Genomic DNA, 18,002 nt, shown 5'->3' with positions numbered 1-18,002 from the left:
GAGTATTCCTAGTGCATCAAACAAAGTAATGACGTGAGCATTGAGAACGGGAATATCTGTAAGGCCACCAGGAACGGGTACTTCTAATGCGTCACATCGGATGGGTGACAGGGAGCATTGGAAAGAAGTATCCAACCATCCGAGAACGGACATCTCTGATGCGTCATAGGATGGGTGACATAGAGCATCGTGAAGGAGATAGTACCGTAAGTACGGTAGGAAAGGACTAGGCGATGGGTATTCCTGATGCGTCACAAGATGGGTGACGGGTATATCGGAAAGGGGATATCCATAGTCAAGAGGAAATTCCGAACTGTGTTGGAATTGTGCACAAGGAAAAGCAAGCACTTGAATGAAGATGGGTTCAGAGGAAACTTTGAGGAAAACACGTCAGCCTGTCGGTGCTTTTTTCGAGATTTCTGCTGTGTGTGTGTGTGTGCGCGCGCGCGCGCGCGCGTGCGGGGGCCTGCCACATCACCAGTTTGTGACACTTACACAACCGTTGAGGGAAAAGGTTTTGATTGAATGCCATTGTCCACCTTTTACGGGTCACCACGGCATTGATACCACCTTGAAAGGTGTGGCGTTATTTCTTTTGGCCGAGGCTCAAGAAGGATGTTTACGACTTTGTTCGCAGTTGTTTAGTATGCCAGAAGGTCAAGTTTGACAGGCATAAGGCACAGGGATTACTACAGCCTTTACCCATTCCCACCCGCCCCTGGGAAAGTATTGCAATGGATTTCATCTTTGATCTCCCGAAGACACAGAGTAGGCACAATGGCATTTGGACTGTCATTGACAGAGTTAGCAAGGAAGCTCACTTCATTCCACACGCGGCCCTTAGAGCTCTTCCCCATGGTAGTTGTCCATGTGAGGATGGTTTGACTCCCAGCTTTTTCTTAGAGTATTGGGACTTGCTTGGCTCAGATCTCTACAGCGCTTTTCAGTACATCATGCACACAAGAGAGATGCCTGACAGCATGAGTGAGGGCCTGATTTACCTCATTCCCAAGGAAGGTGGCTCCTTGGATGAGATTTGACAATGGCGGCCCATCACCATCCTCAAACTCATCCTACAAAATTCTTGTCAAGGCTCTGAGTTTGAGGATTAGCCACTTCCAGAGAGCATCATACATGGGACACAGACAGGTTTTGTCAAGGAGTGTAGTATCCTTGACAACATCTTTAATTTTTGGGAGGCATCTGCCCTCGCGCGTCTCCGTGGTGAGGATCTGGTGATACTTCTTCTCGATTTTGAGAAGGCCTACGATAGAGTTGACTGGGACTTCTTGGAGGGCACTCTACGCAGGATGGGCTTCTCATATCAGAGGTGTGTCAACTCTGTACAGACGGGCACACAGTCAGGTACTTTTGTCAGGAGGTAAAGATGATTGTTTCATGCTCACACGTTCGGTCAGACAAGGCTGCCCTCTTGCCCCCGTCCTCTTTCTGTTCTATGCTAAGGAGATGAGCAGGTTTTTGGTTTCACAGCAGGTTGGTTTATGTGGCTTATCGCTCCCTATTAGGGGAGATGAGCTACTCAATGCTGAGTTTGTAGACGACTCAGCTTTGCACTTGGATGGCTAGGAGGCCAACCTTCACGGGTGTGAGCAGGCTCTTGAGACCTTTTGTTGTGCATCAGGCGCACTGATCAACTGGAGAAAGACGGTCGCCTTCTCGGTTGGTAGTGCTTCTACGCCTGCTTGGCTGCAAAGTGAGGGTTTCAAGTAGATTCCCCCAGGGACTGCAGTTTGATACTTGGGCTGTCAGGTTGGCTTGGACTTGTCTCCTAAGCAGCAGATTTCTCCCCTCCTCCTGTCCATCAGGAGAAAGTTGTTACATTGGAGCTCCGCACGACTTTCTCTGGCAGGCAGAGTTGTAGTGGCCAACTAGGTGTTGTTGGCTACTATGTGGTACATCACGTCTTGTTGGATCTTTTCGAGTTCTTGCATCAGCCAGGTAGAGAGGCTGATCAGGAAGTTCCTTTGGTCAAGGCATGACACTCAGATAGCCCAGGCCAAAGTGGCATGGCAGGTCATCACTCTTCCTTGTTCTCAGGGAGGGTTGGGGATCATAGACCTAGCACAACAGAGCAGAGCCCTTCTAGGGAAGTTTGTCGTCAGAGGACTTCTTCCAAGGGAGGAGCCCTGGAAGGAGGTTTTACCGTTTTGCTTCACCGCCTTGGTGCTAGAGTGCCTCAGGCTGGAGGCCCGCGGCGACCTTCGACCAGATAGATTTTAACGGATATGCGCAGAGTTGGCCTGAGCAGGAGACTGGAGGACCGCTTCGTTGTGAGTCTACTCCGATCCTAGGAGAAGTTGCGGAGAGGCCTGGAGCAACGTCAGCCTACTTGCACGAAGAAGCGCCTGAGACAGCCCCTTGTTTGGAACCCCATGGTTAGCACTCGGAGAGGCCACTTGGTTGGTAGTAGGCCTCATGTTTCCTGGGGTCCCATGGCAGAGGGTCCAGCACACACTTTGGGGGACTGGTTACAGTTCTCAGGCTTGTCAGAGGAGCTTAAGGGCATCCAGCTACATGGCATGAGAGGGGTGCAGAGCATGTGTCAGGACATCTTAGAGGTAGTACCAGCTGACTGGCTCACACCTCTCGAGTCAGCAGCGCCCAGATGGATGGGGGCATTCACGCGACTGGAGGTTCTCATCTCAGTTCGGGCTTTCTCAGAGACTGTAACCCTCCCTGTTTTTCAAGCTACAGGGTGAGGGACGCTTATACCGAGTTTCAGTAGAGGCCCCACAAGTGGCAGAGTGCTGTTTTAAGAGGATCCGAGTTGTGGGCATCTGCGGGACTGCTTGTGTCATAGACCCTGACCGAGCAACTCTTGAGACTGGCCAATAGAGGATGTGGGCTTCGGAGAGTTGTCCACTGATGCGAGTGCAGTGGGATCCAGGAGAGTGGTTTTGGAGGGACCCTTTCTCCTCATCGGACCATCCAGGTGTCCCTTTATTTTAGTACACTGTTCGATTGGGCGTCACATACTGGCAGCACGGAGAGGCTCGTCCTGCTGCAGCACCTCATTGGCAGGAGGAGGGTCTCACAGCTGAGCTCTTGTCAGCTTTTTGGGAGAGGTTGTGGGACTCCAGACAGCCGAGGCAGGTCACTTTGCTCTAGTGGCTGGTTGCACATCGAGCTACAGCAGTTGGGAGCTGGCTAGTACATAGTGGTCTCTCGGCAGCATGTGCAGCTTGTGACCATCTTGTGGAGAGCCAGTGCCACTGTCTTAGGGACTGTCCTTTGGCATAGCAGGTTTGGCTTCGTGTTATTCGGCTGATGCCAGCTCTTTCCACAACTCGGCAGTACACTTGGGGGGCAACTGCTTGGTCCACTCTCACGGGCGTGGCACTTCAGTTTGAGCTATCCTCCACCAGCAGGATGATATTGATGCAGGGGGGCGACCTACACTCCAGCCTGCTACAGAGCTTACTCCATAGGAGTGGTGCAATGAGAGACAGGAGTGTTGGGAGCTCATCTGCGGCCTGACACTCTAGTTCATCTGGCGGGCCCACTGCTTCCGCATCTTCGAGGCTCTCCCTGTACCACCAGCAGAGACAGTTCGGGATCTTTGGCTAGAGATGATCCATACTCTCAGAGGACAGTTTGAGAGACTCCAGGGCAGCTCGGACCACATACAGGAGCGTAGAGAGTCTTTCCTTCACCTCTGGCACCCTGGGCCTTTCTTCACCATGGTCCAGGGTATGCTCAGATGGCACTACCATCCACCTATGTGGCTTTTCCCTCCTCCCATTTCTTGATTTAGCCTCATTGTACATATGCTGCTGTTGTTTTTTTGGGAGTCTCTCCCCCACATGATTGTTGTAGCCCTCTCTTGCAGAGGTGGTTGTAGCCCTATGGGCAATTTCTTTAACTAATAGAAGGATCTTTTTCAAGGGAAAAATAAAAGAATCCAAAGAATCGTAGAGATTCCTAAGGCAAAGTACATGTCATGGAAGAAGAAGAATAAGAAGGGGATTTTAACGCCCGCTGCCCACCCTTCCCCCGACGCTGACCAGCCCCACGCCTGCCTTCCCTTTGCCTCGTCCGCCTACATTCGACTACACTCCATCGCCTTACCTCTCCTGCTTGTCGGGTCTTGCCGGCACCCTCGACGTGCTCGGTCGAGCAGGATTTCCCTCGTTCGTCGACACTTCTCCGCTTTCTTCACAGCATCAGACACAAATGGAGGCTCATGCTCCGCCACAGAGGGACTCCAAGGAAGCCCCCTCGCCCGGCCCCGCTGAGCCCACCATTTGACTTGCTCTCTCACCGACAGAGCAAGCGAGCCTAGCCGCAGAGGTGGACCGCCTGCAAGCGACTTCAGGTACCTGACCCAACAGAGGAGAGCTGCATGATCTTCTCCAGGCCCGCCTTCTCGCAGAGGTGGGCAAGATCTTGGACGTTCAGTTCCTCGGACGCGGCTACTATCAGATAGAGTTTGAGACCACCGAGATGGCATCCAAGGTTATCGCGATGAGCCCCCTGACCATCCGAGCAGTTCGTGCCCACTTTCGACAGTGGAGACATGGTTTTGACCCAGCTTCAGATGTTCTGGTAGAGGAGGTAGACCTTTCCATCTCCGTCTGCTTTCCTGGTTTGAGGAGGTAGTACCTACCACTTTTGTCCAGGATAGGCTCAGTGATCGGGACTGTCCTGGAGACACCTCACACGGCAGCCTCAATAGCTGCCAAGGCGGCCCGCATTCCTTCAGTTCGTGTTCTGGTTAGGGATACCCACACTCTCCCGAAGGTCATCCTACTTCCTCGGGTGAGTGGGGGGTGGTTTAGACAGAGCGTGGAGTATTCGGGCCTCCCGAATCAGTGCTTCATTTGTCGACCACGGAGGAGGCCCGGACCTACACCATAGGCCCACTGCCCCAGCCCTTAAGGGCTGGCTAGCAGCAGCAGGCAGAGAGACACAAAGCAGCAGCAGGTAGAGACACAGAGCACATAGACAAAGCCACCCTCCGAGCCTGGGGCTCAAGCGGAGAAGGGATGGCAGCAAGTTCGTGGTCGACGCCGACCGGGGCCACAGCGACAGCCTGGCACTCAGAGTGGTCCTCAGGCACCTGCCCAGCAGTAGTGGGTTCCCACGGGAAACCGATTCGACCCTCTTCAGTAGGACGAGGTCCTTGCTCCAGCTTCACCCTCCACAGCCCCCCCGAGTTCCCCGACTCCTCTTCAGCGCCCCCCCCCCCCCCCCCCCTCTCCCACCTCGCCCTCCTACCTTTGCCGATCCCCCTCGCCCCCGCTCTCCCCCCCCCCCCCCCCCCCCCTCCCCTTGCTCCCGTACCCCCCCTCCCGTTCCAGTCCCGTAGTCGACCACGGGGGCAGGGCCATGCTTAGCTGCTAGGAGATCTCTTGGCAGCGCCGTTGCCACGAGTCGCTTACCGACAGAGGGACAACCTTTCTTGCGACCCCCTCTTCAGATTCAGACGTCTCCCTTTGCAGCAGTCCCTCGTGGTCTGACGAGCTTTGACATTCGACGTCGGTAGGACTTCTTTGCCTACGACTTTACACGGTTTCTCGGCGATGCCTCACCAGGCCTGCTTCAGGGTTCATGTTCTGTTCCTTGCAACTAGGGGGATAGAGGCCTTGGACTCGGCGGTTGGCTTCTCTTTTCCCCTTTGCGGCAGGGATTAGACTGAGTGGACTCTAGACTCAATGGTGGAGTGGCTACAGACACAGGCCCTAGAGTTCTCTCACCACATGGGAGACCTAGGGGTTACAGACTTGCTTCAGACTCTTTGGCCATTGGACAAGTTTGCTATGACACCTCCAGACGCAATACGATTCTTTGCAGCAGGCCATTGTGCGCAGAGGGATTATTGTGCCAAGCAGAGCTCAGTGGATCACTATGCAGGTTCAGGGTTGTCTTGTGGGCTTCCTAAACATCTATGCGCCCAATGTGGCGAGTGCACGAGCAAAGTTTTTGTCTCAGATTGTTGATTCTCTACCGCAGGCAGAGCAATGGTGCATAGGTGGTGACTTCAACATGTTGGAGGACCCCTCTGACAGGATTGGAGGTAGCCATACTACCGTGCATGGAGTTGAGCTGGCAGCTTGGGAGAGGTTTTGTTTAACTCTAAGGGTTTCAGATATGTGGCAGCATTCTAGCTTTGTGAGGCCCCCAAACAGCCTGGCCCTCTCTCGGACCGCAGTGGGAGGAGTGAATCTATCGCGGATAGATCGCTTCTACACTAGTGACCACTTCTCTGACTTGAGTGGGACAGTTGGCATTTTGGCAAGGACTTCCTCTTCGGACCATGCACCAGTGATCCTCACAGTGACTAATAGGCAGAGGAGGGGGAGCACGATGCTACGCATCCCTGGTCTTGCTGGACTCTACGCTCAGAGAGCGAGTGGAGGCTCTTTGGACATAGAGCTTAGACATGCAGGATTCTCCTGCTGACAGAGTGGCCTCAGCACTTGCTCAGCTTAGTCGTTTCTTTCTTCAAGAGTGCTGTGTAGAGGACTGAGGGACTGCGCAGGGGACACACACACCTTCCTGCTGATGCGAAGATTTGCACGCGCTAGGGTTTGCAAGACAGTGCGCAGCAACTGATCGTGCAGCAGGTCTGAACGACTGCGCACAGAGGTCGACACTCTAGGGTTTGCAGGCGTAGGCAGAACGCGACAGTACACCAGTTTGCACCACTCAATAGAGGCTCTCACTTTGTGAATACACACACACACATGCAAAAGAACTTGTCAAAAAGCTTGCAATATCACCTCCAAAAGCTACAAACAGTCAAATGCTTTTACAACTACCATGGCAACCGCTATACGGCCAGCCACGTCAGGCCAAAATTTTTGCAGTGCGAATCCCGCCACAATTTTCGGGATTGTGTGGCGCTTTTGATCCCTCTTCTCGGGGTCAACCTAGCTACTCTCTTCGGGTCATGCCACGTCATTTGGTTGTGACATACCTCCCTTAGAGACAGATAATCAACCGCAATTACACCTGCAAAAAATCAATCTGATTTTTGAGAGGACACTAGCTTCATGCATACATGCCAAAGACCATCCCCACTAGACGTTACCTTCTCCAGCATGCATCAACAAAAAATCCAGTTCCACAATCAGATTCTACCTAGTCACCTTATCCTTTTAAGATCTATCGATATTCTAGCATAGTGATCTTCTCAGTTATCACATCCAGATCTCATAGATGTCTTGATGCACTAAGACCACATATCTAGTCTATCTCATTCAAGCCGGAACTAAGACTATCGTATATTCATATAGAGGAGTTCCAATTCACATCTATACGGTACTCAGACACAAGTCTGTCCCTATAGAAGATTTCCAAACAAGTTAAACATTATTCCAATCTGATCCAATCAAGATCATATCAAACAAGTTCAAGACAATATCCAAACAAGGTTTAAACAAGTCCAAACAAGATCAGACAAGTTCAAACAGTACCCAATTAGTATCCTCAAACAGTTCCCAAACAAATCTGATCAATCCCGCAATATGTAAAAGTTAGACAAAGTACGAATCCTATGGATGATCCTGTGACAACAGCCTATGAATGAAGTCCGGACTGGCATGAAGTATCCTATGGCACTGTATAGAATACATCTCTCCATATGAGCATCACGGCGGAAAGCTTGAATGGAAGCAATAAGGCATGTAGCTAAAAGACCGACGAGCTCAAACCCAAAGGTGCGTACATCTATAAACCAAATCCCACTGAATTTCCGATGAAGGACATGCAGGGATACAATCCAGCATCATGCAACCTGCAAACTGCACTTGGATAGACTTGTGCGGCATGATCCAACAAAATTGTATCAAGGCAAAGGCACATGGTACCACCTCTGCAGAGGCCTAATACCCACCTAAAATCACTCCAAGGTTCCAATAAATGCATTCCTAGCAGTGACAACCAAAGAAAAATTCAAGGAGTCTGATAGATGAGGACAATCATGCCAAGCATCCACAACTTTGACCCCAAAGAGGAATTTATCATGACCAACATGTGTGAAAGAGGCGTGATGTGGCAAAACCTCTGCATAAGCTCATCCACAACTATATTACTGAAGTCAGCCCCATTGATCCACGAATCCATAACAAGAAGTGAATTCCATAATCAACCCAAAAACTGATCGTGATCGATAATATATAGACATGAAACCAATAAATAGCATCCCAATCTGCATGCCACATAACTCGACCTCACATGCTATCCCATGATCCTGTAGACATAAAAGTGGAAAGTGGGTCCGTAGATATGCAAACAACCCCTTTCAAGACATTGGATTAGGTTTTTGCATACAAAGCCATCATTGAGGAGGGTAGAGCCCATAGGAGGAGAATTTATCGTTGATTTGTGCACTTTTGCAAGGCTTTTGACACAATGGCAAGGGTGCCGCTTATGCCTCCACCATACACCATGGAAGTTCAGTCTCCTAAGTGTTTTATCTGAGTTGACATGGGGATTGATACTGTCTGAGGTCGAGGAGTTTTACATACTTAGATACATTCATAGCATCATCGAGGTGAAGCCAGGCTGCCCTTTGGCACCAACAATGGTGGACTGCTTACCGATGAGACTTCAAGGTGTACTCTTAAAACACACAGCAAGGTACTGAAATTTGCTTTGTTACCTGCCAGCATTAAAAAAATCTTTCAACTCATTGAAGAAAATTTTGAGTTGTTCTACAAAAGCTGCACTGTATTCCCCGGGTTTCTTTGTTACTCTCCCTAAGAGAAGCTCAGTTGCAACTAGGTCTTCAGGTCCTGCATTTCGATGCAGCTTATTTTGAATAGTATGCTTGATTTCTTGCTGAGAAACAATCAAGAGCAATGTTTCAGCTATTTGACGCTTTGGCACATGCTACAAAAAAGCAGAACTCACTAAAAAGAAACACCGACCAGCGTGCAATTCGGTTATCAAAAACTTTGGCCTCATTCATTAACATACCATTTCAAACAAACAAACAAAATACCTTTAAATCATGTGGTATGTCGTTGCGGTGTGCAATGTCTCTAATTCGAGTTAATGGAACTGATGCAGTGAACTCAGATTTAAAAGATGGTAAGCATGGATGAATCTTGCGAACAACAACTCGTTCCTGTCATAGTTTAAAAACTCTCTCTCTCTCTCTCTCTCTCTCTCTCTCTCTCTCTCTCTCTCTCTCTCTCTCTCTCTCTCTCTCTCTGCGAGCCATACTTTCTCGACGTCCAAAGTGCAGATGAGGATGGATCTCTACCACATCTTCCCCCACCCCCTCTCATTGTATTACACATTGTACTGGGCACCTTTTGTAGTAGCTAGCACATCCATACAGTCCCAGCTTGTAGTAGTAGTATTTTTGTTTCAGTTCTTCTTGATTCCGGACATGGTATCAGATTCACTATGTTGTAACAGCTTGGTCTCATAGGTCATTTTGGCCTTTTGAAGACGTTAATATATCATTTCATTTCATTTTCTCTCTCTCTCTCTCTCTCTCTCTCTCTCTCTCTCTCTCTCTCTCTCTCTCTCTCTCTCTCTCTCTACGAGGGCGACCACGACATCAATGGAGGCTCCATCAGAGGATTACGACTAGTCTAGCATGACATGGGAGACGTCCAGTACGACGATGCTCTTCAGCGACCGATGCAATACTTTCTCAGACAACGCTCGATGCCAAGCATCCTCGGGCGTTGATGATGAGGATGATGATGATGTTTTTAGTTTTTTCACTTTACTTCATCTTTATTTTGTACTGAGACATTGTATTAGATCCTCCGAGATTGTATCAGTTTGGTCTCATAGTCAGTTTGGCCTTTTGAAGACTTTTAATGAGAGGGGCTACACAAAATCGACGGAGACTAGAGCAGAGGATTGGAGCCATACTCTCTCGACATCCAGAGTGCAGATGAGGATGGATTCTAGTAGTAGTAGTATTTTTGTTCTAGTCTTTTTGTACCCAGACATGGCATCAGATTCACAATTTTGTAACAATTTGGTCTCATAGGTCATTTTGGCCTTTTGAAGACGTTAATATAACATTTATCTCTCTCTCTCTCTCTCTCTCTCTCTCTCTCTCTCTCTCTCTCTCTCTCATCATCAAGGAGTAGGTACGAATGATCAAAGAGGTAGAGAAATAGAATGTGGCAAAGATGTCTTCGTCGATGGATGTGATCACGAAGACGCAGAAGAAGGTGGATGAGGCCGAGAAATGGATACAAGTCGCTAAGAAAGGGAGAGGGAAAGAAACCACATCTATCCCCACTCCTACAATCATCAACATGACTTTAGAAGAAGAGCCACGAAGGAGGACTAGATCTTTGCATGTACGAGTAGCCGATCTAAAAGATCGAGATGATGTGGAAGGGAAAGTCAAAGAACTACTCCGCATAATGGGTAGTGAGGCTACTCATACAAAAGCGATCACCCTTCAACATTGGGGAAAAACTCATGTTTTGGATGTAAAGCTCAAAGGGGAGTCTCTCTCTATTGTATATGCTTCAGCTATCACTTTCATAAATTAAGAATCATCTTTCTGTGTACTTGATTTTTGCACATGATGTTGCAGATAATTGTTAGTCAGGGTGTAGCCCACCAAACAGACTTCCCTACAAGGTTAGTGCAGCTCAGCAGAAAGAGATGATGGGCCAGGTTGCGGGGCTTTTAGAGAAGGGGTTAATTCAGCCTCACTTTCCAGCGCGGACATGCCACGTCATTATTTTGTGACATACCCCCCTCTTGAAAGAATTGTAATCGCCCTCGATCATGCCTACAAAATAAGACATAAGCCATAAACCAGTTCAGTAGACACTGAACCGACGCACTAGACGACACAAATCCGGCACTTACACAAAAACGACAGTCATTGAACATTCAGATCATATCACATAAAATCCATCCAGATTTGGGACCACGATTCCTGGCAACGTATTTAGCAATCGCATCTAGATCCACATTGGATATTGATGTCGGATTAACTAATTCTTATTGCAATCATGTCCATAGATTCAGAAATGTTTGCAGTCATTTCGTCTCTCAATCCTACACTCAAACATAATCACACGAGTAAGTATTCAAAAATCATGTTCATTTCCGGGAATTCCAGTTCATCAATCACATACTTAGTTCATATCGAGCTTAGTGTTTCAATCATTCAATCTAGTCATCTTATCCCTTTGTAGCCATCTCATTCCTCGGGAACTCTTGATGTGCTCACCACAATATCCAATCATATCATCCATCATCAATCATCATCATCATTTTAAATTCATGATTCTTATCGTGACAAGGTTCATTCTGGAGCTTTCATTGCTCCCGATTGCATTCATATGTAAATTCCTCAACATTTCATTCTTGATTTCACCAATTATCTGTACACAACTAACAAGATCTTCCAAAAAAACACACACACATAAATCAAAGTCATCTTCACGAATTTCCCATTTCAAAGTTGTTCACTCATAAAGCCATACAGCAGAACACTGTCAACACATCAATATCTGTTATGGAGCGAGTATCCTCTCACCCAGTTCTATTTCAATCTGTCGGTCGTTCTCATTCTTGTGCCTTTTTGGGGCACTGCGCAGATATATGTCCTTGTTTCCCACAATCAAAACACTTCCCCCCGTTTTAAGGTATTCATCTTTCTGTTCTTTTGTCAGTGGGAGATGTGAATCTTTCTTTCCTCTTCTTCTGTCATCATTTGTCAAAAGTTGATCTGTTGGATAAGTCAAGTTACCTGGATGCATAGCAACCCCTTGCTTAGCATGTCCCATCACTTGTTGTATGGACTTAGATTTCTGTAATAAGCAGTAATCTCGTATCTCTTTGGGAAGTCCACAACAAAATCGCTCGATTTGCTACTTAAAACTGATCTTTTTACAGGATGAGGCAAGAAGAAAAACATCCCAAAATCTCTCACAATAAGTATCAAAGAGTATCTGCCTTGGCCATCCGAAGATGATTCCAGGTGATAATCACGTCATGTTCGTACTCTTGAGTGAGCCGAAGGAGATAAAAAGTCTCTTGAACTTTAACCACTTTGTCCGTGCCTCTTTTCGTGACAGAAGAGTGGACCACCATGTCCGTGCATTTCCTTTCAAATCATAGCAGCTAAGGTACGGGACGAGACGTTTTATACAGGGCGTTTAATACGCCTAGAAGACGTATTTTTCGAGGATCAAAATAAAATACGTCGGTTTTTTTCAAAAAAAAAATACAAGTATTATATTATTTGGGCCCAAACAAAGGGATATAATTTATTGCAGTCAAATGTTACACATAATTAAATGGAAAGTTGACATTTATAGCCCTAAACTCTAAGGCAAGCCAACTTTTTTATTCAAGTCTATAAACTGCCCACGTTTTTTTAAAAAGCAACGTACTGAACGTTTTAAAACGTCCCGATCTATACTTATTTAAAAAACGCGCTTTTTAGCTGCTATGTTTCAAATAGGATGCTGCCCTTTAAAAAAAACTCTCGAGCTCGTTGCTGCTGCCCGCACCCCCTCTCGCCATCGCTACATTCTCCGCCCTCGCGTAGCCTCTGCCAGCCCCACCTCCTACGCGCTGCCATCTTGCCTGCCCCAGCGTGTTGCATCCTACGCCTAATCCCCCGCCAACCCTCAGCGTGCTGCCCCCCCGCCCAACACCTGCACAATGCCCACACTCTGCTCATTGCCGCCCTGCCCGCACTCTGCTCACTGCTCGCACGTTGCCTTGCCTGCACTTTGCACAGCAGCCAGCGTGCAGCCAGCCAGCCAGCAGCCCCGCCCAACGCACCCAGCCTGCAGCCTCTCGCCTACCTCAGCCCGCCCTCAACCCTCAGCGTACCGGCCAGTCCTTCTTCGACACAGCAGCAGACACAGAATGGCGGCTTCTGCTCCACCACAGAGGGACTCCACTAAAGCCCCCTCGCCCCACATCGCAGAGCCGACCCTTCGACTTGCTCTTTCGCCAGAAGAGCAAGCGAGCTTGATGGCCGAAGTGGAGGCTTGCAAGCCACTTCGGTTATCTGTAAGATCACTGGCACTCGGCCAAGTTGGGGCAAGGTTCGGGACTTACTACAGGCCCGTCTTCTCTCCGATGTGGGCAAGATCACCGATGTCCAGATCCTCGAGAGAGGGTACTACCAGGTCGAGTTCGAGTCTGTAGATATGACGACCAAGGTGATTTCGATGAGCCCACTCGGCATCAGAGCAGCTCAAGCTTACTTCCGACGCTGACATCACGGTTTTGACCCTACTTCAGACGTGCTCGAGGAGGAGGCAGACTTACCGATTTCAGTCTGTTTCCCAGGCCTGAGGTGAGAGTACCATCCCCTCCTACCCAGCATTGGTTCCATGTTCGGGACAGTTCTGGAGTCTCCACGCACGGCAGCTTTAGTTGTGACCAAGGCCGCAGGTTTACCTAATGTGCGGGTTCTTGTTCGTGACACACACTCCCTCCCCAAGGTGGTACTGCTGCCTAGGGTAAGTGGGGGATGAATCAGACAGAGTGTGGAGTATTCGGGTCTCTCGAACTAGTGTTTCATATGCAGGCAGATGGGCCATATGACAAAGGCCTGTCCTCGCAGGAGACCTCGACCCACAGCGCATGCGCAGCCTCCCAAGGCTGAGCATGCCAAGCAGCCAGGTACACAGGATGCACAGGCTGGTTCTTCGACAAAGACCAGTGACCAACCAGCTGCTTATGGTTGGCAGCAGGTGCCTGGCCGCCGCCGCCAGGGGAGAGCTCACCCCACTGCTCCTCCTGGTGGCTGACTTGTTGCAGCTCAGCAGCACTGGATTCCGACTGGGAACTGTTTTGACCCCCTTCAGCAGGACCTGCCTGAGGAGGCCCCGTTCACTTTTTTTTGTCCACCACTGCCTCCTCCTCCCTCAGCCGCTGCCGCCCCCCCCCCCCTCCCCTTTCACACCTCCACCTTTGCCCCCCGTCCCTCCTCTCTCCCCAATGGGGCCCACAGCCTCGTCTCTCGACCCTTCCGCCACTCTTCAAACGCAGGGTACTCGTAGGGTACTGGCCACGCTTCTGCCGCGAGGCGTTCTCTTGGTAGTGCTTTCGCTACGAGCCGTGTGGCTCGTGAGGGATAGCCCCACCTGAGGCCGCCTTTTTTGGTGCTCACTTCTCCCTTTGCAGCGGTCCCCAGAGGTCTGACCAGCTTCGACATTCACAGACGTTGGGATTTCTTCGACTACAGCTTCACTCGGTTTCTGGGTGAATCCTCTCCCGACTTGGAGGAGGCCAGCTTTCAAGTCCACGTCCTCTTTCTTGCAGCTAGAGGCAGTGAGGCCCTGGACACAGCGATGGGTTTCTCCTTTCCATTGTGTGGTAGGCATGTCACAGAGTGGACCCAGCACACAATCCTAGACTGGCTCCAAGACCCAGGCTACTGTTTTCTCACACCACACAGGAGACTTAGCAGTGATAGATCTGGTGTAGACACTTTGGCCTCTTGCCAAGTTCAGTGTAACACCTCCACATGCAGCGGGTTGCCGGCACATTGTGGTGCATTTGTTTGCTAACACTCAGTGCCCTCCGTGTTATGTTTTTGTGCATGAGGATTCTTGGACAGAGGATGTAGCCCTTCGGGCTGCACGCTCGGCTTGGGCCTAAGCAGAACAGTCACTTCTTGCGCGCTTGTCTAGAGGTCGTTCGGATGCGGATTACTCCCCATCCAAACAGGCCTCAAAGATAGTGAGGTTTGCTGCTAGTGCAGCATCTGTTTTCTCTCACTAACTCCATGAGGATCATCTCATGGAATGTGCAAGGATTAGGAGGGCCCCACTTTCAACGTCAGAGAGGTCCGCTACGTCAAGAGCTGCAGAGATGCCTTGTGGGTGGCAAGATTGACGTTCTTATGCTGAAGGAGCATCATCTTTGTGAGCCGCATTCGGTGTTGTGGTCAGATTTTGCGTGGTTGCTGTGAGACTTTTTGGTCAGCTGCTTTTGGACTTCGAGGCATCCAGGGTGGGGTATGTATGACCATTGCGGACTCTTTGCAACAGGCCATTGTGGGCAGGGGGATTATTGTACCAGACAGGGCTCAGTAGATTATTATGTAGGTTCAGGGTTGCCGGATGGGCTTCCTGAACATTTACGCACTCAATGTGGCGAGCGCTGAAACCGGCATGTGCTTTCAAAAAGGGCGGTAGACTTTAGACTTAAACCTTATTTGCTTTTACCCATTTAATTTGTCGCCCACTTTACCTGTACTTTCAAGACACAACAAAGGGGAGAGGGATACAGGCTGCTAGATTGCACCTGTATGAGAAGACCGACACCAGATTGGCCCCTAACTTAGGCGCCCCTTTCGGTATTTCTTTATTGTTTTAAAAGAGGGAATAAACGTTGTGGTTCCCTACAAGCTGCCCCGCACAAACTTGGCTGAATTTCAACAGTTCCGGCCCGATTTCGGCAACATAACTGTACTAGGACCCTTCACAGTCAATATTCCCACGCATTGAATGACTTTCCCGACGCATACGGGCACTTTGCAAAACCTGGCGAGAATCTGCAGCATGCTGAATTCTCTGTTTTCAGCCCCGAAAAGGCGCCAGAACACCTGTACAGCGGTCCCCTCGCGTCCCCGAACCTCCTAGGGGTATTAGGGACCGTTTAGGGCCAAAACCCTAAACCTGCAAAAATACACAGCAGGCTGTAATTTACTGTTTCGGGCTCCGTTTCGCATGCCGGTCACATCCGTAGCAAGTCCTCGAGCTCCCGCACCTGTAGGGCTACTTGCCCTTTGAATCGGACGAGATTTCTGGCGTGAAACCTCTCCGAATTCACCTATACCTGCGGGGGGATTAGCCGCTAGCTAATCCAGTACCTGTGCAAGAGGCTCTTGCCTCGGCAATCGCGCATGAACCCACACAACTGTACATTGGTCAATTGAAAAGCCCACTAGAGGGGCATAACATACTGCCATAGGGGAGAGAGAGGGCAGTGCGTAGCGTGCAGGGCATCACTCTTGGCACCGCACTGTACATAAGAGGGAAAGGAAGCACTCCATAGCTCTTAACCTGTGACAGAAACTTGCAGAATGAGCCTCCCAGCTATAAATTCAGCGCCACTTCTTCCTTGAGGAGGCAAGTGCACAGAAATGTGCCACTTGGCACATTTACAAGCATTTTCCCATTTCGGGTTCGCCGCTTAAAAATATCCTGACCGGTTGCCCAGTTGACTTCGCGGCAGAGTAATAAAATGTTCCCCTTGTCATTCCGGAGGTAATGACGCAAACACATTTTCAGGTCCCAAAATAGCAGTTCCCTAAATTTTAGGAGATGCTGCCATTGTATCTTTCTAGGTCATCTGACCCTCTTTGTACACTACAGCCACATCAAAAACTGAAATGTAGCCTATGTAGCAAAGGATTCCACTTTGGCTAGTCAATGACCCCACTTTGGCTAACCATAGTCCTTGTCCAACCTTAGTGCTCTCTTGCCCTCAAGCCTGGACTCCCTCTGAACAGTTCCACACTAGCTATGCAATGCAGGGCAGTTAGAAATGGGTGTTTCCAAAAAGTGAAAGTAAATATATAATAAGAAAGAAATCAACAAAAAGGATAGATAGTAGTCACACACCGGTGACATACGCCCCTCTTGAAATCTCAAACGTCCTCGTTTGCATCTATGTCTTACATGCTCCCAGTCAACACTGATGTATTCAACACCTGTCGACATATGTACAACACATACATGCTCATTGTCAACCCTGGTGTAGTCAACACCTCGTCGACACATGTATTGCCTGCGTGTGAACCCTGTCCCAATGACATAGTGGTAGCTTCGCACTCTGCCATTGCTTTGAGTCACTAACTTTCCAATGACAAAATGGTAGCTACACATTTTGCCACTATCTTATGGTACACATTGGGCCCAGTAACACTTTCGAGCATACCCAAACCGACAGTTTAAGAATGCAGTTACACATGTACCCTTTAATAGAAGCAATTACTGTATCCTTGACAAACTGACAAGAAATACTCACTTCTATAGCACTAACCAAAGTTTTGGACATTCCATAAGAGCAATTGCCAAACTGACAATCTGTACAGCTCTAACATTCATGTAACATGTATTTGATTTGAGCTCACTTTAAATACCATGTACATCATTTGTTTCAGAAGCCATTGTCACACTGACAATCCATGTAGCTTTGAAACTCAAGGGGTCAAGGTAGGTTGCAAATCGAAGGCTTCAAGGTAAAGTGATAACACAGTTGGTGACTCTACAAGTTCACCTTCTTCCATCCACATAGCATCCATTGGTGGATAGTTTCTGAACTTTACCAAGTAACGCCTAGCAACCTTGCCTTTCACTTTTCTTTCTTTATGTGCCAAAATCTGTTCCGGGACCAAGATCTCGTCAAGTTCCTCGACTTCCTGTTGATCTTCAGTTGGCATATCTTCTGGCACATCACCCACATAGGGTCTGAGAAGACTCACATGAAACGCATTGTGAATCTTCAAACTGTCAAGCAATTTCAGCCTATATGCAACATCACTGATTATGTCGCACACTTGAAAAGGCCCATAGTAACGCATGTTGAGCTTTGGAAACAGTCTTTCCTTGCCCTTCATCTTCTTTAACCTTGCCTTTTCAAAGCGTAGAAGCACCCACTCACCAAGTGAAAATACCACTTCACGACGGTGACGATCAGCTGCTTTCTTTTGCTTTGCCTGAGTCTTTTCCAAGGCCACTTTGACCTTCTTGTACATTTCATCCATGTCCTGAACATACTTATCTGCTTCAAATATCTTGTCCTTTGTATGCAGTATGGGAGGAACTTTCTTGCCACCTTCAACTATCTCAAAAGGTGCCTTGCCAGTTGATGAATGCACTGTATTATTGTATGCATACTCCACCAATGGCAAATATTGCTCCCACTTTCCTTTATGCTCTGACACATAGCACTTCAGCACATCTAGGACAATAGAATTTGCCTCTTCTGACTGCCCATCTGTTTGAGGATGAAATGACGAAGAGAATTTGAGCGTTGTGCCCATATTCTCAAACAAGCCTATCCAG

General features: G+C 48.7%; 1 protein-coding gene across 3 annotated transcripts in view; it reads right to left on the bottom strand.

Moving 5' to 3' along the window:
- PWD (chloroplastidic phosphoglucan, water dikinase (ATGWD3)) overlaps window positions 1-18,002 on the bottom strand; it is a 157,132-nt gene that overhangs the window by 118,055 nt on the left and 21,075 nt on the right. For all 3 annotated transcript variants that reach the window (XM_086516600.1, XM_086516598.1, XM_086516599.1), the window contains 2 exons: window positions 8,969-9,094; window positions 8,627-8,805 (listed from right to left, as the gene is read on the bottom strand). In XM_086516600.1, coding sequence (XP_086372726.1) covers window positions 8,627-8,805; window positions 8,969-9,094 — 305 coding nt within the window. The remainder of the gene's footprint in view (window positions 1-8,626; window positions 8,806-8,968; window positions 9,095-18,002) is intronic.

The sequence above is a fragment of the Adiantum capillus-veneris genome, chromosome 7, assembly GCF_014529385.1.
Source record: "Adiantum capillus-veneris isolate H3 chromosome 7, ASM1452938v2, whole genome shotgun sequence".
Lineage (NCBI taxonomy): Eukaryota > Viridiplantae > Streptophyta > Polypodiopsida > Polypodiales > Pteridaceae > Adiantum > Adiantum capillus-veneris.
The sequence above is the reverse complement of the archived record's forward strand: the minus strand, read 5'-3'. Positions and strand labels throughout refer to the sequence as shown.